The sequence below is a fragment of the Phalangium opilio genome, unplaced genomic scaffold (assembly GCF_054372755.1).
Source record: "Phalangium opilio isolate 3A_F unplaced genomic scaffold, DU_Popi_V2 ptg000011l_1, whole genome shotgun sequence".
In the NCBI taxonomy this organism is placed as follows: domain Eukaryota; kingdom Metazoa; phylum Arthropoda; class Arachnida; order Opiliones; family Phalangiidae; genus Phalangium; species Phalangium opilio.
In genome coordinates this window covers 3,429,162-3,456,785 of record NW_028324147.1, presented here as the reverse complement: position 1 = coordinate 3,456,785, position 27,624 = coordinate 3,429,162, and the positions used below count along the sequence as shown (strand labels likewise).

The following is a 27,624-nucleotide window of genomic DNA, read 5'->3' as shown; positions in this document are numbered from 1 at the left end:
TTTTCTCGAAAGGAGAGACTGAAAAAGATAATCTAATTTTGATAAGTGACATTTTTGTGTGGGTTTTTTATTTCATTTTTTTAAGCCTTGGTTTCTCTTTTATTTGAAGGGATCAGGGATGTGTGGCGAGTTTAAGCTATTTGCTTAATTTTTAAAGGGAATGTGTAGTGTTAATTGCGGCGTTAACGCCTAATTTTTCATCCATAAAGATGCTAGATCATAATAGAGCCTAATTCATAGCAGACTACGTATTAAAATATAGATTAATTAATAGCAGACTACGCATTAAAATATAGATTAATTAATAGCAGACTACGCATTAAAATAGAGCCTAATTAATAGCAGACTACGCATTAAAATAGAGCCTAATTAATAGCAGACTACGCATTAAAATAGAGCCTAATTAATAGCAGACTACGCATTAAAATAGAGCCCAATTAAAATATAGATTAATTAATAGCAGACTACGCATTAAAATATAGATTAATTAATAGCAGACTACGCATTAAAATAGAGCCTAATTAATAGCAGACTACGCATTAAAATAGAGCCTAATTAATAGCAGACTACGCATTAAAATAGAGCCTAATTAATAGCAGACTACGCATTAAAATAGAGCCTAATTAATAGCAGACTACGCATTAAAATAGAGCCCAATTAATAGCAGACTACGCATTAAAATAGAGCCTAATTAATAGCAGACTACGCATTAAAATAGAGCCTAATTAATAGCAGACTACGCATTAAAATAGAGCCCAATTAATAGCAGACTACGCATTAAAATATAGCCTAATTCATAGCAGACTACGCATTAAAATATAGCCTAATTCATAGCAGACGACGTATTAAAATAAAGAGTATTGAACTTTAATGTTATTCTCCCATCAATAAAAAAGCTGTTTACTTGGATTTGTGGCGTGACAGTTTTATTTATTTTGGTTTATTTTTGTTGTTTCCTATTTAGATGGAGAGATGTTTTGTATTCCCGCGGCGTCGTCTTAGTTGGTGTCGGATGTTTCTCGGAAGAAGGTCCCCGACTAAATCAAAGTTCTCTCTTGCTTGTCGGTGCTGGATCTGGATCGAGAAGCCCCGCCATCACTTCGGGCTCCCTTATCCGTGGACCCAAGAGAATTCCTCTTTCCAGGTAAGAACGCAACCTCTTTCTTTCTGTCGAATCTTTCTATGGTTTGGATTTTTTTTTTATCTGTCCGCGATTGAGAAGAAGTTTTGGCAAAGCGATCCTTAGACCGAACCAGTATTTTTGTAAGGATTCGATACAAGAATATATCTTTAAACTGCTCGCGATTGCGTCTACTAGGCCTAAGCCTAGTTTGAATTTGTTAGGCTTAAGTCTTCTATTTCACTTTGTGTCGTCTGGAAACTTTCTTGAAGAAAACCGTAGTTTTTAAGTTTTTAACCGTATTTGGGCCTTGGTTTAAGAAGAGGTTCAAAATTACTGCCAGATAAATTTGAGTTTAGATTCTTTATAAAATATGAATTAATTTTTGGAAGAGAGTTCAAAAATGCTTCCTGAAAGAAGTTTGGTGTTCAGAGGTTGAAACAGTTCTACAGGCGCTATTAGGAAATACATTACGAGTTTCATCCTGTGTAGGGGCTTCTCCCGAACGCACAATTATTTCCAAGGTGCTAACGTGTAGGGCATATAAATTAACTATAAAAGTTAAACCGCTTTATCGAGAAGGCTGAAATTTTTCAGGAACGTTACTCTAAAGTAGTAGGCACGAGCTAAGAAAGATTTTTCCAATCACCTGCCATATTGAAAAATGGCGGCCAGAAATGTAAAAAAAACGTTCTTTATTCAATAACGTTCGCGCGTTTCAACCGATTTAACTAATATTTAGTACACGGGTTTCCTATATCCTATAGACAAACTCTATGACCTTTGGGTTTCGATTTGCGTCCATCTTTAAAAATGGCGCCCTGAAAAGTAAAAAAATCTTTCTTTATGGATTAATGCCCTCGCTAATCCTATAGACAGATACATAATTTGGTATCATTCAAACTTCACTAATTATCAATCAATTAACATTTTACTAAAGTAACCACTCAAATATACATTTATGAGATTAGTTAATTTAAGTACCCCTTTAATAAGACAGAAGGAAAGAAAGAAAGATGTTTAATTATTTATAGGAGCATTTTTCCTGAGTCCTTTTTGAATGTAGAGGGAGAGGAAAGTCCTTGCGTGGAAAGTAAAAACGTTGCAGGCAGCTGGCATCGGAATAACTTCGATTTCAAAACGTTTCACTCACTCTCTCTCTCTCACACACACATCCCATCAGAGAACTCTTATATATTTTTTTAGACTGCTTCAAGACGAATGCTTCTTTTCCCCAGTTTTCTCCACGTAAAGTGTTTCTTTTCCAGTAAAAAAAGATAGAAATCTCTCTCTCTCTCGGAGACTCTTTTTCCTGGAGTAGAAAAATTCCATGAAATATACACTGAAATGAAACCTTCTTAAAAAGGGGAACTCCCACCCCCCTCTCTCCATCCCCAAGATAAATAGTTGCGAATCTGTCATGATTTTTATTTCCAAAGATTTCTTTTATTTTTATTACGAATATTTTTATTATTCATTTCTTATAGCGAGAGAGAGATAGAGATAGAGAACGAAAGAGAGAGTGAATTTGAAACTTTTAAATAAATAATACTTATACCAAACCCTTATAAGGATCATAAATACTTTTTCTTCATTTTTATTCATTTTTAAATATTAAAATTTAACGTACCAAGCAAAGGTTTATTTAAATTCCTTCTTTAAATCTATAATATCTGATTTATTTATTTGAAAATATTTTTATAAATCAATTTAATTGTTTAAAAGAAATGTTTTGGGGGTCATCCGTAAAATTCCTTGGACACACAATCGATAAAAGATTCAGTTACCATCTTAAATTCACTAAATCTATTTATTTTGATTTTAAAACTCAAACCAAGTGCTTTCTTTTCAAGAAAGAAAAGATTTTTATTTACAATTCCAAGCATTTAATTAAAGTAAAAGAAAAAAGGGAGAATCGAAATTCGTTGGCTCATGGGCCAACCTTGATGAAAATCATGGTTGGAAAGGTGTGAAAATCCCGTAGCAACCCGGCCGTGCAAAATAGAGAAAGTTCTTTTTCTCTCATCACCTTACCTCTTGAATTCTCTCATCTCTCTCTCTCCTCTCTCTTTCTCTCTCTCTCTCTCTCTCTCTCTCTCTCTCTCTCTCTCTCTCTCTCTCGCGTTTTCTTGGAAGAAGAGCAGAGGAGCTGAACTGTTGGGATATGAATCGATAAAAGCATCTAGATCGGAAGAAGCTCTTTTACTTTTGCTAGCAAATTTATCACTGCATCCAGCTTCCTTTTAAGTATGAGGGAACGTGAGAGACCAAGGCTTAGCGAGGCATTTTCTGATTCTTATTGAGCTTCTTTAGTTTTTTCCTTCTTTCTCGCTTCATTTATAAGGGTAAAGAGAAACGTTCGGTGATAGGGGTAAGGGTTGGTTCCTTCGATGCATTATTTTTACTTTAAACTTTAAGAAATAGTTCATTGTTCAATGTAGGTGTTCAAAGAAACTGATTTTATGTTGTAGATCCGTAATAAACTGTTCAAGATTTAGGTTTCCCAATAGGCCCTTTTCTAAAACAAGTTCCGCTTTTATTGTTCTGTCCAAAGAGCTCCCGAACTGTTCCTTATCAGTAAGTAAGGCCTTTTTCTAAAACAAGTTCAAGTTCTAAGATATTTTTAGAAACTTGCTAAGAAAGATTATTTTACATATGCGAGTTAATAAACTGGAAGCCATTTTAACCTTTAAAATCCATTTAAATTTATGGATAGTCTAGGAACCGTCTATCACGTGACGCCTCTTGGGTCAAAGGTCAAACTATAAATCACGATTTATGGCGGGAAATTCCATCTAGTTTAATTTTTGTTCTTGATGGAAATCATTTTTGCCGACCATCCATATCTCAGCTGAGTTTTTTTTTGGTTGGATGACGTTAAGGGTGACGTGCGCTTCTCTTCCTGCCTATCTAGTGGCTGGTAGAAAATAGTGACGTCATTTATCCGTTGACGTCGTCAGCTTTGGAATCCGGTTAACGATTAATCGATCAATGAAGGCGCGCATTCCATTCCTTCCACCTTACTGTTCCATTTTCCAACTTGAAATGTCACCACGTGGGAACGCTATTCTCTAACTCTACTTGCTAAGCCTTGGTCCGATAGAGATACGAGAGTGGGATGCTTTGTACGTGGTACCATTTCAGAGTAGGATTGAAGTTTTGTTTCTGAGGGACTCTTCTTAAAGGAGACAGAGAGAGGTCGGAAGGGACAGGGACCCAGGGCTTGGGCGTCAGCCTTTACGAACCCTTGGGGAATCTTAAAGGTCTTTTTTTTGGGGATACCGTAAAAAATACCTTCAGATGGGATAGTTTAATCTTCATTTTTTTAAGCCTTTGCTAGCGTGCTTCTATCAAAATAGAACCCTATGATTAGTATCTTTTTATAGTCGCCATTTTTTATATTAAAGAAAATCTAACCACGTGCAGTTTTTGATAGGTTATTCTAACTCTAAAAGTTCATAAGCCTAACTAAGATGAACTAGAAATTTAAGTTTTCATTACATTTATCCTTTATACGTAATTTATTTCAAATTCCTTCGCTAAAACATATAATATTAAATCCCCCATACGAATGAATAATAAAAGGGCGCGAAAACTTACACCAAAATTAATAATATATATTGATTCCCCGCCTTTTTCCGGTGGATGGGTGCTTGCGCGCGCGACACACACGAATTTCTCATTAATTCCTTATATTTCACGCGCGCCTCCTCTCCCGCTTCTTTCAACTAATAAAACCCTAAATCGAGTGATCTTTAGAAGAGGGAGAGAAGGTCCAATACAACTCTCGCGCCAAAGAGAGAGCGTGTGCGCGTGCGGACTTGTTCAAAGAGTGTTTTGTATAAAAGTGTTTTGGCGGGAAAGGTTTTCGCGCCTTTTACCGAACTTCCCACCCTAATCAGAAACAATCAAAGATTGAAATTACTTTCCAGTAAATAAATTGCTTTTCCCAGTCGCCTCAACCCGCAATGATTGGCCTCGTTCAAATTTTCCTCGCGCTCCAGAGGTTTAACTGCACATGTTGGAATTACTCAAATAGGATTAGGGACCGGCGCCTTTCCCTCTCTCTAGCTTTCCCGCGTAAATTGTAAAATGAACCAGCCTGGCGCCCTCTAAAGTGAATTTTATGAACCTTTAGAGTTTTTCCCTTCTACAAGCAACCATTTAAAGTTAACTATACGTTACTTTATGTACTTCTGTTACATATCATAGGGCGTTGTCTTCCTTTTCTTTCCTTTATGGGTTTAACTTTTAAAATAACGGTAACTCAAGAGACGCGAGGTTGAAGTTTCCTGGACGTTTTGGAAGTCTCGCGAGGCACGCTAGCTAACTTGTTATTAATTCATGAAAACCCCAAAACGCAAGTTGCGTTGCAACATCCAAAATGGGGTTATTTATTTAAACATTTAAGTGTTTAATCGAAACTAGGCTTAAAAATTAAATGTGTAGCTAGAAAAAGAACACTGAGAGCTATTACGGAATGATCTAGAGCTAGCGGACGACATTTTCCAACCAATAATGATAAGTCTTGTACAGAAGGCAATCAGCCAATGGGGTAAAAAAAACCGGAAATGAATAGTAAAAATTATAGGCATTTGTGAAGGCTAAAGTGTCCACTCCTCTGCTGTTTGTCCTCTATGCTCTCTGTAACTTTTTGGTGTCCCAACCCTACTCTCGACAACAACAAAAAATATAATTATATTCTTACGTTGGTATACTTTACAAACAAAGTTATATATGTATATATAGATTGAGAAGCTAAGTTGGTTGGCTTCTGAAAAGGTACCCTTAATAGAAAGATAGGCTTCCCCAATTTCGTCGTCGATATATCGTCAATCTTGGCGTGGTTTGAACGTGTTAAGGGATAGACCCTATTCCCTTTAGGAACAACCGAGGCTTAGATGGGACGGAAGCAAGGCGAAAACGCTTGGACATTGATGAAGCGACTGATGGATTGACCAGAAATCTGGGAGGCTAATGGCGCCTCCTTCTAATCGGGACCCCCCCTTTCCCCCTTCCCCCACCCAAACTAACTGCCCACCCTTACTCTACATAGACCAAAAGAGGGCCCCCTGCTTTTCACTCTTAGCGCTAAATACCATTTTCTCACACAACTCCCTTCCCACTCTTTTCACTTCTTTTCAGGCCACCCCAAGTGGCAAATAGAGAAGATGATACTATATTGGTCCACAACGTAGTGATTCAAATCCAGAAATTAGGCTTTGCAATAGACAATATTTAAAATTGGCGCGCGAGCTGCACTGAGAACTGTACTCTGTCGGGGAGGGGTGCAGTCAAGAAAAAGTGGAGCTAATGTAAAGTCTATGGCAGTATATTAAACTTTGGGATTAATTATAAATTATACAAATTAGTTTAGGGGTTCGATTTCTTTTTTTGCGGTATTATTGCATATTAAATCATGGGTTTTCGCTACAGGTATTCAATTTTTAACATAATGATTTCAAATTTTATCAGTTTAACTTGCCCGTGTTATCGCGACGGTCTAAGCCTCGGTTGGGTTTATTTATTTACTTTTGTTGCTGATCCATCTGCCAAAACCTTTTTATACCCTCGCTGGGTACACAAGGGAACGCAACAAACAGTAGGCATTTACAATTTATTTCTTAAACCCTATCATAAGTTTAGATTTAATTTTAAAATTTAACACTCTTCTCGTACGTTTTGCTGGGGACCGACAATACCTTGACTGCACCCTAGCGGCTGCTCTGCACTGTGTCTGCACTGGAGCTGCTCTGAGCGCGCGCGATTCAATTTTAAATATCGTCTATAGTTAAACTTCGAAATTGTCACGTGTTTATGAATACGATTATTTGAATTAATTCGTTATTAGTTAAGCCTTTGTTTTTGAATTTTGATTCGCACGTGCTTTATCAATTGATATAGTAGTGACACGTGATCAGACACGAGGAAGAATTTTCTTCTATTATAAATCTTTCTGGGTTAAAATTCTTTTAAATCAAGTGCTATTCATCTTAAGCCTTTGCTTGAAGCTTGCCATAGAATCTGTAACTGTAACGATCAAGTCCTTATTAGGAGCGTGGCCATCTTGTTTCGAGGTCCCTGTCCCTGTATTGAGGGATCTATAGTGATTCTCCTAGCTCTAAAGTTTCCGATGAGGTATAAGTAGGTCCCAAACTTTTATTCTATTAGTACTGTTATAGGGATGAAGAGTGAGGAGAGGGAGGTGGAGCAGGAATCTTGTAAAAGCCAAATCCACTTAGAGCGTTTAGTCGGAGATCTAATCCTGGCTAGGGTGGAGGTTTTTTTTTCTCTCTCTCTCTCTCTCCTTTCTTTTTTATATCTCGCTCGCTTCATCGAAAAGATAACCAGCCGGGTCGTGATTGTGGGAGGGAGTTCGGAAATATAGGTGCACGGTTCGACCTTTATACAGCTACTTGCTTTTTTGCTTCACCAATTCAGTTCACTTTCAATGCGGGCCCTATAGTGTATGGTGTGTGGTTGGAGGGAGAACTTGAGGAGTCTTTTGTCCCATGGATATTGAATCTATCCGCAACCTCATTTGGCATTTTTTTATTTTTTATTTTTTTATATTTCATCCTTAGAAAAGAAAATAGATTTTGTTAACAAATAGCTAGTGCTAGTCCATTGAAAATAAAAGATCATAAGTTTATTGACCTTATAAGTCTACTAATACTCAAGAGATCCGTTGTTGAACGTTATTTTCAGGTGGCCATTTTAAAAAATGACGACATTTTCAACATTAAAAGGCGTAAAATAAAGGTTCGAATAAATATATTGCATATTAATTAAATCGATAGAGGAAGGTTTTTATATTTATGGCCGCCATTTTTCAAGATGGTGGTGGATTATAAAAATCTTTGTTAAGAGTAACGTCCCTGCAATTTTTCAGTTTGTTAAGTTAAGCGGCTTGGGAATGGCGTTGATTATCAGGACTTGTAATTAAGTTGAAGACAACGCTAAACCTATGAGATAATTTAATGGCCATTTTCATGTGACTATCCTTTTAAATAAACTATTATATAAACCATGAAATCCAACGACAAGTTGGCGTGTGCGACGAACTTTAAATTCAAAAGTTTTATAAGTACTTTTAACTTACACTTATTTCGCCTTAAAAAAAAACTTAGCAACCTTAAATTGTCTTTCAAAATGTCGATCGGATCTGTTGGCAGGCTAATTTCGACACCCTTGAGTTAGGGTTCATCTCATTCTTAAAATACATCGCCTTTATAGGTTTTAAAACCGTTAGACTTAGCGGAAGTTAGAGCTATAAAATCAATTGAAAAATCCGATTGGGATGAACAATAGGGCGCGGTGTCTCTCCATTGAAAGGCGTTACCATGGAAACTAGAGATCGGCGTCCGAAGATTCATTCCGGATTTTCTATTGGTAAACCCCTGTTTTAAACACTGACTTTCGGAGAGAGCAGTCTCGTTTAATTAAGAAAAACGCGGGAAATTGTTCGCTGAAAATCTCGTGGATTCAATTCGGCTACATTGGGCCTAATTAACTATAATCTTCTTTAACGAGTACAACTCTTTTCGGATGACTTCATTAGTGATGTTTCGGCATCTCAAGAGCGAGCCAATGCCTAAGTATTAATTTGAAAGAAAAAGCCGTACGCAATTTTCTCCCTAAAGATAAAGAGAGAGAGAGATCTAGTATTTTTGGCGCATTTTCAACTTTTCTATTTAGGGATCAAAGTTGATTCTCCGAAGTTTTAACTTTTAAAAGCTTATAGCCATCTGGTTTGTGTCTTTAAGAAGTTTCGTGGATATGGCATGCAATTACCGAGGATAAATTTTGTTTTTGATCTAGGCCTAAAACATTCTTAAATTAACCCTTTCCCTTATTACCAAACGATGCGCGAAACTGTAACAATTTGCGTGTTTGTTCTATACATATAAAATAAGAAAAAAAAACATTAGAAATAATATCGACAAAAGAATTAAAAGTACATTATCCAACTGGGAGTGTTTACAAAAGCCCCCCAAAAAATAAATAAACTGTGAATGTTTTTCTCTCTTGTTTAAAGGGAGACTTAAAAAGCCCCAACTTGTAAGTTTTTCTCGAACCACGTGAATTTTAATTCTCAAGTTCAAAACGCTCTATGATTGGTAAAGGGAACGTTAAACTAATTAGACTAGAGCTAATTTAATTATTTTGTTGTGATCCTGTATGGCCAGCTAACATTCTAGTCGTTAAATTATATTTTTAATTTTTTGATACTCTCCCTTTAATTATCCTCAATTTAAACTATATATTGGTGTAAATCATAATTTTCGCTTTAAATTGATCCCAAAAATTACTAAATCGGTCGAAAATTAACGAAGATACGATTTTTTAAAATATATCGTACACCGGTGTATTGCGGGTACGAGTTTCTACAGGGGCTCATAGGAAAACCTGTATAAGCTTTACCCCTGTAAGTTGGCAGCCGAAATATTTTTCAAAAAATATCTCAAAACTGTAGAAAATATTCCATTCTATTAAAATAGTTAAGTTTAACAAATCGGGCATCATTTTTGAACCAAAAATTCTAGTAAGTAAAGCTTCAAATTTAATGAAAATTAATTTAATCATTGGTGAATTGTATTTAAAATAATGATTGATATTAATTATGATAGTAGTTTTATAAACGGTTCGTTTGCTCGTAAGTTACATTTCTTTACTATTTCGCGCGTTTTTCGTATCCCTTTAATGTCGAAAATAAACGAAAGAAGTTAGTATTCAAATATAGCATTGAATCGAGGGGGGGGAAAGTATTTTCCAACAAAGAAACGCAATGTCAATATTTGAGAAAGAAAGACAAAATATAGGGAACAAAAAAAAACGACGTGATACGATTTAATGATGTAAAAAATGGGATAACGAGACTTAAACGAGGGTGCAATTAACGCATACGAAATGAAGTCATATATATATATATATATACAGGGTGTTTCTAATAAGTCTGCCATAAATTAAGTTGGATATTCTTTGGGAAATCAATTTTGAGTCGAAAATGTAACTTCTATCCATTCCATTTTGTTTACCACAAGGGACACTGTTTCAAATCGAGTTATGATTGGATGAAGTGTTTTACGAACGACCCCTTAAATTTAATTAAGAAACTGATTTAAGACATTGATTCCTAATTTAATTTAATTAAGGGGTCATCCCTAAAACACTCAAATCAAATCATAACTCGATTTGAAACAGTGTCTCTTGTTTCAAACAAAATGGAATGGAGATAGAAGTTACATTTAAATCGACTCATAATTGATTTCCCAAAGAACATCCCATTACCTTAATTTATGGATGCAGACTTATCAAAAACACCCTGTACATATTCCCTACACCTAGGAGGCATCCTCTTATATTCTTGAAAATTTGAAACGTTTCATTACATTACATTACGCCTTTGGAAATAACAGTTTTATAGCATTTACGCTGCATGCTTTTGGCATCGCGGCGAAAGTCAAATAAAAGAGGATCCATGCGATACGTCGAGGCGCTAGAAAAGTTTTATTCATATTTAATGGCGATTCCGTGTTAGAAAGTGCTTAACGCCAAACCCCTCTCCTCCTCCTTCTCCTCTCTTTGTAAATATTGAACTAAAGACTATATATATATATACTGAGAGACGCTTTACAGTGTGTGTGGGTGTGCCACCGCCCACCTTTCGTTATAGAACTCTTTATCTATCTTACGCCGCAGTCGATTTAATCGTTCGACAACGCCTAAGATCGATATAAGAATCGATTTTTATATCAATGTTCTTGTTCTAACGTTTGGGTAATATATAGGGTTATCGTATACCGTATATATTTATTTTTAAGGAAAATTTTGGTTTATTTTTGGAAACTGTCTGAAATGTTAATTTGCAAAGGTATAGATATGGATTTTAAACCCAGAATTTTCCATTTTTACTGTTTTCGGATCTCCTAAACTTTTAAAGGAAAAGATCAGGTAACATAATATTATACCTTAAAATATAAAAGGAAATATGAAAATAAATGATATCTTATTAAAAAAATAATTAGCATTTAATTAGTCTTAAAAACAATCAAGGACTACTGCGCCATCCGCCATTGCTTTAGTGGCGTCTGCTAAACCGAACCTCTTACCCCTATCCTATCTCAGCTGGAGTTGACTTTGCGTAGGCGAGATGCCAGAGCCATCTAACTTCAAAGTAGGTTATTACGTAACTTCTGTCCAAAATTAATAGAGCAGGGTGCATGGTGATGTCATCGCATACAGTCTTCGTTTGTAAATCGCTTCCATCCCCTGCGTTTAATAGCAATCGCCAAAACCCCCAAAGCAATATTTCCCCCTCGATGATCGATTTCTAATGATTTCAACTAGAGATCCTCTTAAAACATTCTAAAACATCTATTTATCCGTTAAAACCAACCCTTTCGGCCCCAACGGGAATTCTAATTTCAACTAAACATATGTTAATAATATCCCCTTAAAAGTACCCATAATCCTCCAGGATCTCAAGGTGTGCCACACACACTCAAGTAATCTCTAAATAGAACCGGTGTTGTATTGAAGAACAACGCTGAACTGTTCCCTTTAACCAGGGATAAATTTAATTTTAGAAGTAGGAATGGAGAACGGTTAATATTTACTTCAGTCCGACTCATATCCCATTATAGAGCCCCTCCCTCCAACACGTAACGAAAAGTTTAAATTATCTTTTTGGCTCACTTTAACAACGTTTTGATGACGTTGCTGTCGGGGATGGCGAAAAATACGTAATTCCTTTTTACCTCTGTCGCTATGACCCGCCTCTTCTTCCATACTCCCCCCCCCGGTCCCGTGGAAGGGGGTCCGGGACTTTTACGCGCACCCAGATTACTCTGTTAGAACTCCATTCTTACTTCTAAAATTAAATCCATCCCTGCTTTAACTCTTATCCTGTTTAGATGCAGGTATTTCCTGTACTAACTTGGATGAGAAAAGCTTTACTTATGTTAACTATACGCAATCGTAACTCCACCTGGCGGCTAGTTCGTTTGCATCTGGAATGGGAGGGGGGAGGGGGAGGGCGGGAAGGATTCGGAATAAGGGTTAACTTGAAGGTGAAGAGCTTAGGAAATGTTATGTTTAGTTTAGTGGCGGGGTCGTTGGCGCGAGAGCTATGGTTTAGTCTGGCGCCTCGAGATACAGTCAACATTACGCACACACACAAATTGTCGACGCGTTTGCACTGGGCCATGCCATGGGATCTCTCCTACAGAGCCTCTGGCCGTATCCAGGCTCTCGTCTTCGTGGCTTTGTGCTGGAACGAGACGCGCAAAAAGGGATGAAGAGTAGGAATTGACCGCTAAAGTGTTGTAAACTAATGGAAATCGCGTTAATTTCTGTAAACACTTAAGGTAAATACTCAGCTATGCTGTACAAAACTACAAAGCGTACAAAGCTGTATAGTTAAGCTCTTAAACCTTTATATATTCTGACATATTTACAATATAAAATTGTTTGTAATGAATTACGTTCCATTACATTTTGTACCATTTTTTAACTTTATGTTAAATTAATTTTAACTGTTACAGGATTTTAAGCCTAATCATATCCAAATGATGCCATTTCATCACGTGAATAGTTTTAAGTTACTCTAAGTTATATAGTCTACCTTAGAATTTAAATGTTTGCACTTTTTATAGAATTCATCTTGAGCTTCTCTGTTTCTGCATTTAAAGTGATAATCAGCCTGTATTATAGAAAGAGCTCATTGTAATTGCGCTTCCATTATACCACCAACTGTCGTCTGATTATACTTCATGCTAAGATAGGCGGGGGGAGGTTGGCTCTTTATACGGTCTTTGGCAGGCGAGACGTAAAGCCGATATTATCTGGTATATACCTATCCAAAATCAGCGAATCAACTTGAATTGAACTTGAGACATTTTAGCAGTCAGCAATGCGGACAAGATATCCCCGCGGCATCGCTTCTAATTCCACCTACACGTACGGTATCGCTAGGCATTGCACCTCTCTTAGCTAGCTCTCTTGCTCTCGCAACCAGTTCTATCAAATGCAAATATAACTAACAGGAAGTAAGTTAGAACGGAGCGCGTTACTTCTTTGGTGACGAACTCTATTAGCGCTGCTTAACTATTTGCCAAGGCGCATGCGCATGTACTGGATTTTTGTCCCACGTCAAGACAATCAGGGTTTGTGCAAGTTTATTGCTGAGGATTTAGTAAATACCAAACATTTCTAGAATTCACCCTAGCACGGTGCCATGCCCATCTGCAGATGTTTCATGAACAGGAAAGCAAACATGAAAAGAACCATGTTGCATAACTAAAGTATTAAAAGGATACAGAGTCTCATCCTTCTTCTATTATCCCAGTGCTATTTGGTTGACCAAAGGAGCAAACTTCATACTATTTCACTTCCTAATATTTTCTATTTGCCATTGGTGATAGAGGATAACTTGGCCATCATCCGAGCACGTATTGAAGGAGAAGGATGGAGTTGAGGGAAGCACGGTTCGCCTGTCAGTTTGGCCTCCGTTAATCCATAAACATGAAGTACCGCGGCGCTAGAGCTAGGAGAGATTGTTCTAGATTCCAACATAGTTCTCATGGATCGGGTTCACGCGTTTCTCCGAGGCGATCCTCTCATTATATTTCACTGATTCCAATTGAGTCTTGTTCACTCTTATTTACACAGAAAAAAAATATTTTTCAAGTTCCCTAATGACGTCATTAAGGGACTGAACATATGAGTTTGAAAACATCATTTAGCTCGGAGTCTCAAGGCCCATTTACACTAGACTAAAATCTTACGTTCACGTCGGCGAAGTCGCTTTGTTCGCTTCATTAGACTGTTCACACTTGTCAACGACTACGTAAAATATTCGCGGGTTTAAGGTTGAAAAAATTCAATTTCGTCGGTCAGTGTCGAGATGGCAGCACTTCTTTTTAGCGCCTTTACTTTAGGAGACGGCAGACGCGCTCTAGGGCTCTACTCAGTTTGGACCTTATTGGAATGCGATTCGGCTATTTTAGGATTTAAATAAGATGGACAAAAACAACCTGTATTCTGACGAAAACACGGAAAATCTCATTAATAATGTGCGTGAGTATCCCGAATTATGGGATATTAGGAAAAAAACGTGTATAGGAAAAACAACATAAAATATTTGGCTTGAAGAAAGATTTAGGAAGACGTGGGTTTTCCAGGTAAGCTAAGCCTTTGCAGAAAGTAAACTTTAAATTGCTGTCAGTGGCTGGAGAATGAAAATACTAATTTAATCCGACAATATTCCAAAAATAAATGGTCTTCCCTAATTTCAAAAGCCATTTGAAGTTTTGGTATGAGATTATGAAAATCTCCGTCTGTGAATCTATCTGCGAAGACTTCTATCACCCAAATTTGCCTATTTGATTGATTTTTGGCTCTTCTAATGAAAAAATAACTTGCTAAGAAATTATTATTTTGCAAAATTAGCGCTGTAGTCTCTTCGGAGTTCATACTTGTTCGAAATAGGCCTAATTCAATGCAAACGTATTTTTCACTTTCAAAATTTCCCGCCTTAACTGAATGAGCTCCTGATTGGTTCAAAAATCAGAGTATATCTCACTCACTTTTTGGTCGTCACTGTCGTCTGCTCTCTTGTCTGAACAGGTAAAGGAACGTTCCGACGCGACCGAAACGAAGTTAACGACACGACCGACGCGAACGTAAGATTTTAGTCTAGTGTAAATGGGCCTTCAGACGTAAGATTTATTTTTTAATTCTAATTTGGCGCGAGGAAAATGCTATATCACTCGTGCTTTTTTCAGGTTAGGCTTAACACGTGAAATGAAAATTGGAATACACGTGTTATAATTTTTCTCGCGCCAAATTCGAAAGAGCGCGAGACGTTACGTTTCGCGCACTTTTCGATCCCGCCAATTTCTCAAACATAAAAATTAAAATCATTTAAACTCCTAATTAGAATCTACCCAATCAGGCTAGAAAATTAATTTAAAATACTCATAATTAAATATTAACAGTAATTTAAGGTGCAGATTGGGTATTTAAAACGGGTCTTGTTAATTTGCATAATGCGGACCAATAAAGCTGGTGGAGGTGCCAACTTCGTCAGTAACTAAACAACTTGGACAATTTAATTTTAATCTTATTAATAATCGTATTACCAGCACCACCTGAATTTAACTCGTGTTCCCAACAAACGATAAACAAGTTTACTTAACCCCTGCAGTGTACGCCGCGCGGCCGCGTCCAATAATTATATGCGAACGCCAACCAGTACAGGGCATCGAAACTGTCGTAATTTAATGTACGTGATTTGCATGAAGACATACGTATGTACTAAGGCCCTTTTGGAATAAGGATATTCTACCGAACATAGATATGCCTATATCTTAAATCTCCGTCCATCTAGGGAAAGACGAATTAAACCCAAGCTGGGGACAAGGCAAGGTTATCTTGAGGTTCAATATGCCTTCTTCTCTATTATATATTAGAGTATGGATAAAATCGGGTGTACTGCTCGTCACTGGAGATGAGCTGTAGCAACATCGGCCAACCGTGATTATGATCGCTAAAGAGAGTTGAAGGATAGATATCAATAATATGTTTTCGTTGTTGTTGTTATGTTATGTTATTGTAACCGTGGATTTTGTTAATCCTATTAGAAGATTGGTGAACTGGGTCATTTCTTAGTGGTATACACGAGATTAGTATATGAAGGTCATTCTAGATCATTGGCGTTGGGTCAGAAACTATTTCTTCACTGGTCCTCTTTTATTATAACTATGAGTCTCATTTTAAACACGTCTATTACTTAGCACGTGTAAATACAACAATAATTTGAAAATTTTACCTTCCTTCTAAACAAAATCGTCAAATTTCTCACTACCGGAAGTTGATGGTGACGTAGAAGGCGAAAAATTGTACAAAAACTATAAGGGTTTAGGCTTAAGCCTAATCTTATACATGATGTTATTTCTGCTAAGCCTAGTTTGAAAGTCCCTTGGAGCAATTTCATCGAAGTTTATATTTTGGATGGTTATGTTTGGAAGGGGGTACATCTCCCCCCTCCAACCCCTTCTTATATCTCGCCCACACGAGTCACAATGACTAGAAGCGAACTAGGCAGCGGGAGGGATACGGTGTGCTCCTAAGTTGATTGCGAATTATTAGTTTCCGACGAGCCGGGAATTCCAATTGGTCGGTTTGCGCGTCTGAGTTATAGGGCCCCAAAACTCCGATCCACCATCCCACCTCCCTCCTTTACCCATCTCTTTAACGTTTGAAAAGGAACCCTTTAACCTCCGGCTAAGTATTACCATTCTCCAATGAACATTCTAGACGTATAACGCGCCTACGTCTTTCCGAATTAGAAATTTGCCTATGATTATTTTATCCCAGCATGCAGCTTTTATCCTTAAACTTCAACTTCTCTAATTTAGAGCCTAGCAGCACTATGTCTTTCGAGCGAAATGTGAATTGAGAATTCAGCAAAACCGCTTTCGTAAAATGTAAAATACCATGTGATCAATTAGGCCTACTTGCAAAGAAACCAACGCACCGGGAGTGCCTTTGTTATTCAAGGCATTCGGATTGGTTATTATCACAGATTTCGTAGTGAAAACAGGGTCCTACAAGTACCCCAACGATGGGGGTAAAAATCTGTAATTTTTTTAGAGAAAGTTAGTCTAGAACTATTTATTTTTTAACTCCCCTTAACCCTGCCTGATGCGTGGGCCTAGGCTTAACGCGTCATTTTTAACTGACAAATCCGGGTTAAAATGATGCGTCGTCTGCTTCAGAGTCGATAAACGTTAATTGCAATTCACTTCTCCTTTAATAAATGTCTTGGAAACTAAAACGTAGCGCGGCGTAACGTGCTTGGGATGTAAAATTTGAAGATGAGTGTTCCTTCTCTAGTCTTCAGGAAAGATATTTCTGAGAAGATAATACGCTGGATAAATCCCGAAAGCTTTCAATACGCCGGATCAAAATGAAGGCCGCCATCCCACCACTACCGTCTTTTCTGATTTAACCCTTTCCTATCCTAACAATCCTCGTTCAGTTTCCACGCAACCCTTTTGTAGTATATACCCATATACTCTTCCCGGGATTGTTCGTCTGTAGTGTACGGCGCAAAACGGCGTCGGCATTGTATCAATCGTCTTTAATGAATTTGCCTTAACCGCTATTTCCTCCTCCTCCCATTGGCCAATGCACTCGCTCTTCTCGTTTTAAGCCTTGGCCCTATCAAACGATGAGTATGACCGACTAGTCTTCGGATTTCGAAAAGGGCGCGAGCTTGCTTGGGTATGCGTATACCAAAAATCCGTGTCTCGGAGCCCTACGGGCTTTTAGCGTAATTATGGCGGGAAAACCCGAAAGCGCGCGAGCCAACGTCGGTTCGCATTCCGCGAAATTAAGCTCGCGCGCTAGTTTTGCATAATCGCGCGTGCTATCGCCCCACGTCCACTTTCTAAGCTGGAATTAAGCCGAAAGGGGGGATAATCGTTAGTAATTCGAGCCTTTCCTGCCTTTAAACGTATTCGGTTTATACCGGATGAGGCAACTTATCTCATTTGGAAATTCATCCCTTTTGACTTCTCTAGACGGATGAGTTGGAGAAAGGAAATTTTAAACAGTTATTCAAGTTGAGAGAAAACCGTTTCCGGCTTTTCCCGTACCCATTGTCTGGGGGCTCGATCCCCATTTACTCTCTTAATTCAAAGGGGAACTGAGAGCCTCGCAGCTCTAGCTCTAGCTCCGCACTCCCAGTAAAGTAATGAATGCGCTCTTTAGTTAGTTCTTTTGTGTATTTCATTTGTGTTGAAAGTCTTTATTTTTCTGACAAAAGCGCCGCTTTTATCTCTCGGTTCTATTCTTACAATAATTTCCCCCAAATTTTTGGGTTAAAGAAAGAATTATTTACTTTATATTGTTTTGCTTTTATTTACGGAAAGGGGCGTAATTTTCTCCCCAGATTTTTGAATGTTAATATTAAAAGAAGTATAATTTTTACTTTTTGAGTGCAAAATTATTGTACAGACCACTTGGCTGGCTGGTTGGCGGAGATAATTCGCGTGCAAATTTCCCGCCAATTCATGCGTGAACTTTAATAATAGTAGTTTAATAAATTCTCCCCAATTCTTTGAGATTATTTAACATCCAATAATTATGTGTCAAACTCAGTGTAAATAAATAATTATTCGATTCAAATCTCGGGGAGGAATTAAAGTTTAAAATTTTTAATTTATTCAAGCTTAAAAGTAAAAGTATATAAATCTCTTTACGCTAACGGTCAATATCTCATTCTCGTTTAAAATTTTGATTTCTCATAACGCTCAAGATAATATTTCGCCTATTTATCAAAAGGGAAGGGCCCAAAATGGACATTATCTATAAGCCTTGGTCTCTCTCTAACGTTGGCCCTAGAGTTAATTGCGTATTTATGGAGCGTCATAAACATAATTAAGTTTAAATTACGGGAACCTATTTATCCGATTCGGACCATTAACCTTTCTAAAGAGAGAGAGAGCGAGAGAGAGAAGAGTACGTTATAGCAACCCTTGTGATATGAGTGAGGGAGAAGGGAGTAGAAAAGGGGGGGAACTTAAGCCTATTTTCATTTCTGACACACCTGCCTTCTGTCATTGACTTCTAACTTCATTTTTGGACATCTTTTAAATTAAATTTTTACATGGTTAAGCCTATCCAAAGGCCTAACTCGTTTTCAGCTTGAAATGTGTGAATTTTGTTAAGTTATTCTTTGAATATTTTTGCTGTGTAATGAGGGTTTTAGAAGTGTGGGCATCATAAAGGCCTTGGTTGATAAATACTCCTATAACGATTAGCTTGATATTCTTGGGTGAAATGTAATCTCGTAGTATTCTTTCTGATACATTAGGCCTAATTTCTAACTCATCCCTGCAGGTCCTTCTAAAGCTCGCGCTAAACGGAGCGCGGCGTCGTTTCGGCGTTAAGCCTTGGTTAAGCAAAATTATAAGCAGTGGCGTTGGAAGATTAAGACTTTGAATGGACCATTACGTCTCGCGGGCTTTGAAACGTACCAAAAGACGTAGTATATATATACGCCTGTACCGAGCCTCTTTAGCTCTCACGCTCTGTACGGTATATAGTATAGTTTAATCCAGTGTCGTTGAGTTAAGCCTTGGCGCGAGGATCGGGTTATGAACTTATGATGGCGGATTTGCCACGATATTATAAACATCTTCATTATTATAACGTATATATATCGCCCTCTCTTAACGTAGTGTCGTAAATTTTGGACCTTGATATCTCGATTATATACCGGAATTGGCTAAACCAAACTCAAGGTACCACCGATAAAATTATGGCACCAACGTATATATCTCAATTTAAATTAAGCTGTCAAAAGATGGCTCCAGTAAATTTCTTAACTATTAAAGGGATAGGCTAGAAGAATATTAATAGATTATTAAATTTTGAATTGAATAATTTTTTCCGAATATAAAATATTAAAAATTGCTGTTAAAACTATAAAGACACCGTTTTGACGTCATTCACGAGGCACAGAGCCACAGATAATATTTTCTTAACAATTTTCGAAATGCATTCGATTTAACAAAACTAATTAGGCCTTATTTTCACCTATTTAAGTATTTAGATCCTAATCATATACCCGAAAATTAAACTACATTACCTTTAAAAATAAGCAGAACATGTAATCCCGGATATTTATAGCAACCACTTATGCGAGTTTTAAACTGTTTTAATATCGTTAAAAGATTTTTAAAACCTAAACTGGTATCATAAGTTGGTAAGATATGTTCACCATAAGTTTGTTAATCTCTGGTAACTTGGAAACTGGAGCTTGTCATGAAGTGAATGAGGTAGGTCATAGATTCGAGAGAAAGCGAGCGACGCCTGGTGAGGCGCTGCTGTCAAATTGGGGCTTAGTAATGCAGACTAAATAGGACCTAGATGGAACTTGGCCCTGCAAAATTAACCACCGAGTCTAGGACTTCAATTCTCGCTTGTCGTTCTAGAACTAGCTCCCAGTAAGTCTCTAGATAGCATTACGAAGTATAGGTAGTGTCATACTTATGGAAGGAACATATCTTATAAACTTATCTTCTGGCATATTTTCAAAGCGCTAAAGTAAAATAGACTATGAAAGATAGGATGTTGAGGAGAAAGCCATTATTATTTGGAAGGGTCAGCTAGGAGCTTGAGTGCATGCATGCACCTTGTTGGCATCACGCTGTTTACCGGTGCAGCAATTCAACACCTTTCCGCGTCTAGAATTCCAAAGGCTTAATTAAATTTAAAGCCTAGAGTTCTATATATATATTTATGCGTATAAAGACGCGGCCTGACTATTTATTTACAACAGCAATATTTTATGTTTATTAATAATCAAGAAGGGAATTAAGGCGCCAAGTACCTCAACGACAGCGACTGCCTGCCTGCCTGGGAACACTCGTGAATTTTAATTATTTCCAAAAGCAGCTCTACAGCTCCACGCGCCCTAGAAAAGGCGGGAAAAGGGAAATGCCAACGTAGTATAGAACAAATAAATTAAAACCTTATTTGCCCCCCCCTGAAAAGTTATATATATTTATAAAAGGAAGCGCTGGAAATTATTTATTTTTATAATATTTGATCGATGTATTTTTAGTTTAATTAAATACAATCGAAGGTTTGTGTCCCTGAAAATCAAAACTGACGCTTTGCGTTAGGCCTAATCCACCTTATTCCCTTTCGCCGGAAGTTAGGCTTAGCTTGGGATTCATAACGGGAAGAAATTCGTCTGTCGTCTGCTACAAAAGCCAAAAATATGTACTGTAGCGGACGACAGACCAATTTCTTCCCGTTACTCACCCCATACATGAGCCATGAATCCCGAGCTAAGCCTAATTTCCGGCGAAAGGGAATAAGGTGGATTGAGAAAGATGACGACAGAGGGCTGTAAAATCCTACTGGATGACTCCGTCAGCTGGTACTAGTCATCCAATAGAAATTCATTGCCCAATATCGTATCGTCTATACTTTGCAAATTCACCGTGGCAAATTAAAAGGCTTAACTCGTGGGTCGTTGTAAGAAAACTAAAAGCTTGTGTCGCCTTTAATATTGTAAATTAATTTTTACACGCGGTTTTCGCATATTCATTATTTTATACACTCTTTCTTATATAATTATCTCAAATTGATAAACACTGATTTCGAAAGAGATATGACAAGCAAAGTTGCCGATCATACAATGAGGGTTAACATGACCACGATAATTTTACACCGTTATTAAAATTCATTAGGGGAAACCCTCTATTCTTCATTTACTGAAAGCAAACCCTCTCTCTCTAAAAGTTTAACAAAATTAAAAGCAACATAATTTGCATATAAGAGAAAGCCTTCCCTGATTTCTAGCTTGAAAAGAAGTAATATAATTTTAATGAACAACCAAAGCCTTGCTTGTACCTGCAGGGTCCTTAAAAGGGCCGCACCAGCTCAAGGCAAACAAGAGGTTACGAGGGGTCAGTCACTAAGCCTAATCGGTGTACACGCTGTAACGGTAGAGTGTACATCGGGGAATACGAGAGTGATTATAGCCCCTCGATGGTATATCACTACCACACCCTTTTGACGTAAAAATCCCTGACCAAGGCCTAACCCCTAAGCCTAATTTTACTAACGAACGAAGTTAGGAAGCACGCATCGACCTTTCCCACTAGAATATTAATTATACCTGATGAAAATGATTATAAAGTCCAGTCATTATACTTGCCATGCATAGAACGAGCTGCTTCTATGATGCTCTGATTAGAGAATTTGCGAAATGGGTGGCTAAGGGAGGGTCATTCTAATACACTACCATGTCCTCTCTCTCTCATCTCACTATCTCATACCGGAAGAAGGTGATTACTTTAGGACGGTCCTATAGTCTGAAGACGTTCCTCTAACTAACCCTAAATAGTCTTAGAAAACTCTAATGTTCTAGAATACCTTAAAGAGGTACTTACGTCATTTATTTGGTGTCTTGACCAATTTGCCATTTTGTGCGTAAGTTTGAACTGCGCCAGGGTGACTTTAAAGTCGATGTAGACAACAAAGACTTGAATTAAGATATGACTTCCAACAATAAGGACTTGGGTGAAGGACTGGTAACTTTGAAGCCCTGTCTAACGTCTTTGGGTCCACATGACGTCCGGATGTTCCGTCTTAACCCTGGCCTGTAACTAGCAGACGACACTGCGGCCACGCCCCTTTATTTTAAAAAGGCTAGATTATTGAGCTTTGAAACATTCAATTCTTTAAAATAAATGAAGTCCAGAGAGTTTACAGTATACCTTTCAGAAGCAGAGACGTTATTTAAAGATAAAAACTATATAATGTTAATCCTCTTTCGTTGTCTTTTGGCGAAAAGTCTTTTCTCGCTTCATTTTAATTTAAAAATATCCCGCTACACCCCGGCCGCATCGCTTCTTAAACTCTTATCGGCTTCTCCATCCTCGCTCGCTCGCTCGCTAACTTAAAAACTTTCTTGTCCAACCACATCCCCTCCGTGATGTATGCGGTGTTAATAAGAAAGTCGCCGACCCCTTTTAAGCTCAAAGTCTATTACGAAAAGATTTCAACTTTTAAAACTCGCTTTAATAAACTCCATAGGTCCTGAGAATTTCGTTAGAAATGTTCAACTTGTTCGGGAAATGAACACCACTGCTAATCACTAGTTCATTAACTATTAAATAATTAGTTTAAATAGGGCATTAAGTTCTGTACGCTTTGAAAACATCAAATTGTTGCCCATGAACGTCTCACGTTTCAGGGCCTAAACTACCCCTTGAGTCATTTTAGTCTTTAAGGCTTATCCCACTGTAACTTTTGTTTCGTAACCCTAACATTGTTCTATCTCTCTATACGCGTTGAAAACAGTAATAAAGATTAAGCCTATAAAGTTTAGGCGTGATCCAGCACCGTAAATAGGCTTAAGTAAGCCTTGACTTCATTCCCATTTTCATTCATTCCCATTTTCATCCCGAACGAATTTCCTTAACCTGTTCACTATGATACATTCAATGCGTTGAAAAGCACAAACGAGCCTGTACTTTTTCAACCATCCCCTATAGTTTCTTAATTAACAAATGAAGGGTGAACACGAGAAGGTGCGGTAATTCACGTGCACCTATTACTTTTTTAAATTTCAAATTGAGATTTTTTTACTTTCAAGTTAAGTTGGTTCTTTATGGGTTTACGGCGTGGAAAGCAGAATGTCTAGTCACCTTAACTTAACAGAAGAAAGAAAGGGGGAAATTCATTAAAGCACCTTACTTAAATGAATGTCTGAGAGAATAAATGTCGAGAGGAGCGCCCTCCTTCGTCGGCTTCGCTTAGGAGGAGGTGAGAGCCACGGGGATATAAAACAACCCCCAGCCATAATGGGGCGACTTAACTGGAAAAGGGGTTAAGGAAAGCCTGGAGAGAGAGGAGTAAAAGGGTAGTTTGGGAGAGCCCTTGTTAATCCACCTTGAGGGACAAGCTCCGGTTCTTTTCGTTAGACATTAGTTTTAATATTATTTCCCAAAATTTTGTAGTTTGTGGCGTCCGTAAGACATTATGACATTAATAGCGCTAAGAGAAAAGAAGGTAGCGAGAGTAAGGAACCACCATAGGCATAACCAAGGCATAACCGATAAAAATTAAGAGTTGTAGAAGCATAAACCATTTCCTATTGCCCATTTTTGCCCTCCATGGTGTCCACCATGGAATTTTAACTTGTTAAGCCCATATTCTTGAGATTGGCCGTGGTTGACTCTACTATAGCTGATAAAATGTACGACTGGGAGACGTAGGCAACCCACGTAGGCATAAACCTCTTTCTATCGGCTACTTTTGCCTTCTCTGATTGAGTACTAAATTTCACGGTCAACTTGCTAAGCCCATAAACTTAAAGTTGGCCGTGGGTTATCCGTTTTCTCTGTTTTAAAAACAGAGGTTTCCCAGTAACGCCATCGGTACTTAGCTTCCTTATTGCACAGTACAGAACATTATAACATAGTAAGTACTTGTACACGGGCCTCTGTACCATCCATAAATACGACTCATCTTTTCTTTTTTTTTTTCTTTTTGGTTGTTGTCTTGTTTCCGATAGTAATTTATCTTTCAAACATGTCAGACTTCTAAAACGACGTCAGCTCCTTTAAAATCTTTTTTCATCTCCTGTTATATTCCTCTTTTTCATTCTTCTATTTCTCCGCCCAAGCTCATCATCCGCCCACCCTAAAAACGACAAGGAACCAACAAAAAACTTAGAGAGGAAGGAGGCAAGATAAAAATTGAACTCAGTTTTTTTATTGTTATTATGATGATTTTTAGCTGAATATTTTAGGGGGTAAAAAATATTCTTTCTTTTTTTTTTACAATCATTCAAATTTTGATGTATAAATAAGTATTATTTTCATTTTTCATTTGAAATGTACGTACCATGATAAGAAGGCTAATTTGTAAACAGATAGATCTCAAAGCTAGTTTTTTTACAATAGGGAGGATTTCTATATTTTAACTGTTTTTTTATTCAAAAAAGCAAATTTGTTTTCTCTGCCCATAGCAGGGATAGATTTAATTTTAGTAGGAATGGAGAACAGAGTAACGTGGGCGCGCGTCAAAGTCCCGGACCCCCTTCCACGGGACCGGGGGGGGGGTATGAAAGAAGAGGCGGGTCATAGCGACAGAGGTAAAAAGGAATTACCTCCGTATTTTTCGCCGTCCCCATCAGCAACGTCATCAAAACGTAGTTTAAGTAACGTAGTTTAAGTGAGCCAATAAGATAATTTAAACTTTTCGTTACGTGTTGAAGGGAGGGGCTCTATACTGGGTGGGCTATGAGTCGGACTGAAGTAAATACTAACCGTTCTCCATTCCTACTTCTAAAATTAAATCTATCCCTACCCATAGCTAACTTAAGGTAGCATGGGTTAGAGGATTATGATGTCCATGATGTTGAAGATCTTTATTCCTTAAAAAATGTACCATCATTTCTTGGTACAGTGTAAAGAAGAAAAAAAACTTTAATTTTTAATCATTTTTGTTGGGAAGGGTGGGTTGGTTCATAAAGGGCGATCAAGTCGGTGAGTAAATGACGCTATCTTAATATCGGGACTCTGGTCTGATAAATTACATTAAGGGGGGTTATAGAGTAAGGCTTGGGAAGGAAAGAGAGTTATATGACCACCAACCCTTGAGTAATGATTCTGTTTATTCTTTGAGTTTCTTTTGTCGCTTAACGAACTCCCCCGGCGCCAAAGCTAAGACTAGAGCTGACTGGAAGTAGTACACTACCCCCTACTATACTAACAAGTGATTGGTGAGAGGCCGACACCCGACTAGATCATCTCGCATCGCATCCCGTACTTGCTCTTGAGCTTCCAGCTTCCTCTCTATCCTCCTCGCCTCGCGCAACGTCCACTCTTCTAACACGAATTACCGCACTCGCCTCAACCCGTGCAATCTTGAATTTAATAGTTTTTCACGAGGATATTGAACTGTGGTACTTTTTGAATACATTCGTTAAGCCTTCGTTTTTGAATTTTGCTGAAATTTCGCGCGCTTTTAGAATTATATAATTGTCATCACGTGATAGTTGGGGTATCACGCGCTTGTAAGGTTCATGAGTTATAGTTTTATGGCAGGTTGGTTGAAAGGTGGCTTAAATGAGGACGTCTATGACATTTACTTCCGGTTTCTTGACCCCTGACCTATAGTATGACCGTTACTTCACCCTGAAGACGTTTCCCCAGAACTCCATGTGTTTATAAACGGAAGAACTGTTCTCTTATTGGCTTATCCTAAGTTTCTCTTCGTCAGCAGTGAAAGTTCTTATAGTTAAAATTCTTTAGGGGTTAATATTCAATGGGGAATTGAATAAATTCACGGGGGCCCATTTTCTGTCATCATCTAGTGTATTCTCGGTTGTTGGTTGTAGGGAGAGTGTATATGGCTCTCTCTCTCTCTTCCTGGCTGATTCCCCCAATAGTTGTCAACGAGAAATTGATTAAAGATGCTGGGCTCGCGGCATGGCGGAAATAAAACAACAGACGGGCTTCGAGCGTGATTAATTTTACTGCCTCGGCCCACAAATAACCATGCAACGACCAGCCCGAGCCCCCATTCCAAGGAATATGAAAAATGTTTATTTCCGCTTGTTTTAACTGAACGGCGTTAAATTTAAACTTTATGGTTGGGGGGGGGCGTGGAAATTATTGAACTGATGAAGAATTGTAAACCGAAAATAGGAGAAAATGTAAATTAATTAATAATAAATAAATAAAATATTTAAAATGAATTAAAGAAGTATATCGTGGATTTATAAAACTTTTATTTTGCAATATTTTAGTTAAAGTTCTGGTAAAAAATTAATTTAAATTGTTTTTCTTTTGTTCTGATTCTCAGAGTACCCACCAGAGAAACTTGGGAAGCAGTAACGTCAACAACTGAAGGACTAATTTACAAATGGAGACTCGATGAGCAACCGGAAGTCTTACAAGCTTCGCCAAAGGTATGTATTCTTAACCATTCTTAACTCATTTTAAAATAAGGAGAAAAAAAGCCTTAACTATTCTAAAGACAAGTAACAAATAAATAAATAAATAAAATTTCAATTAGATGTTAGTAACATTTAGCTTTGCGCGTCTAAAATTCTACCTAAACTTCAACTATCTTCTGAATATTCAGCACGTTGATACGTACTCTCTCATGCCCATTTTATTCAGTTCTCCGCTCGTTTTGATTCGTCGGGAAATCACACGTTACGGTTGAAAGTTCGCGACCTTTTGAGTGGCGCATCAGCAGCGTGGGTTACATCCACTCTCGAAATGAGTGTGGCGCGTGAGTTTCCGATTCGGTTGCAGTTAGAATACGGAAGACAGTCGACCGAAGGCGATCCGTCCAGCGTCGTCAAATCCAAATTGAACTTTACCGTAAAAATCGATGGAGGGGGTGGACCACCTTTTTCCGTTTACTTTAAATTCGGTGATGGTACGAGTCGGAAAGTGGGCGCTCTACCGGAAGAAAAAGAAGTACTATCGAGCTTAGATCTTTCTGAAGGTCCTCGATTTGTCTCGAAGACGTATCATCATTATAGAAGTCACGGTTTATATCACGTGGCCGTCAACGTGTCGTACCCGGACGCTAACCGTCGAACACGTTGGATATGTCGAAATGTCAGAGTACTCGTTCCATCCCAAGAACCTGTTGGAATTTTAGCCGAGTACGGTTTAAGTTTCGCTGTTCATTCGCCAAGTTTGGTGGCCCTCTTTCAAAATGTCGTTGTCGTGGCCTCTTCAGGATTCAAAGAAATAAAGATGCCCAAAATCGATTGGGATTTCGGGGATGGGACCCAAGGGGAGTTCACCAAAATTGAAAAGTAAGTTTATTTTTGATTACTGTTTGATGAGAATAATCGAAGTTTAGTTTAATTTGATTTCCAACGCGGATGATTTAAATGATTTAAATTTACGATATTTTGCTCTAATATTAAAGGGAGGGTGAAG

At 37.9% G+C, this 27,624-nt stretch overlaps 1 protein-coding gene across 2 annotated transcripts in view; it reads left to right on the top strand.

The window, feature by feature from the left end:
- Positions 1–27,624, top strand: part of LOC149709904 (uncharacterized) — a 380,702-nt gene that overhangs the window by 338,412 nt on the left and 14,666 nt on the right. For both annotated transcript variants that reach the window (XM_089858152.1, XM_089858151.1), the window contains exons 13-15: positions 965–1,144; positions 26,525–26,630; positions 26,845–27,497. In XM_089858152.1, coding sequence (XP_089714278.1) covers positions 965–1,144; positions 26,525–26,630; positions 26,845–27,497 — 939 coding nt within the window. The remainder of the gene's footprint in view (positions 1–964; positions 1,145–26,524; positions 26,631–26,844; positions 27,498–27,624) is intronic.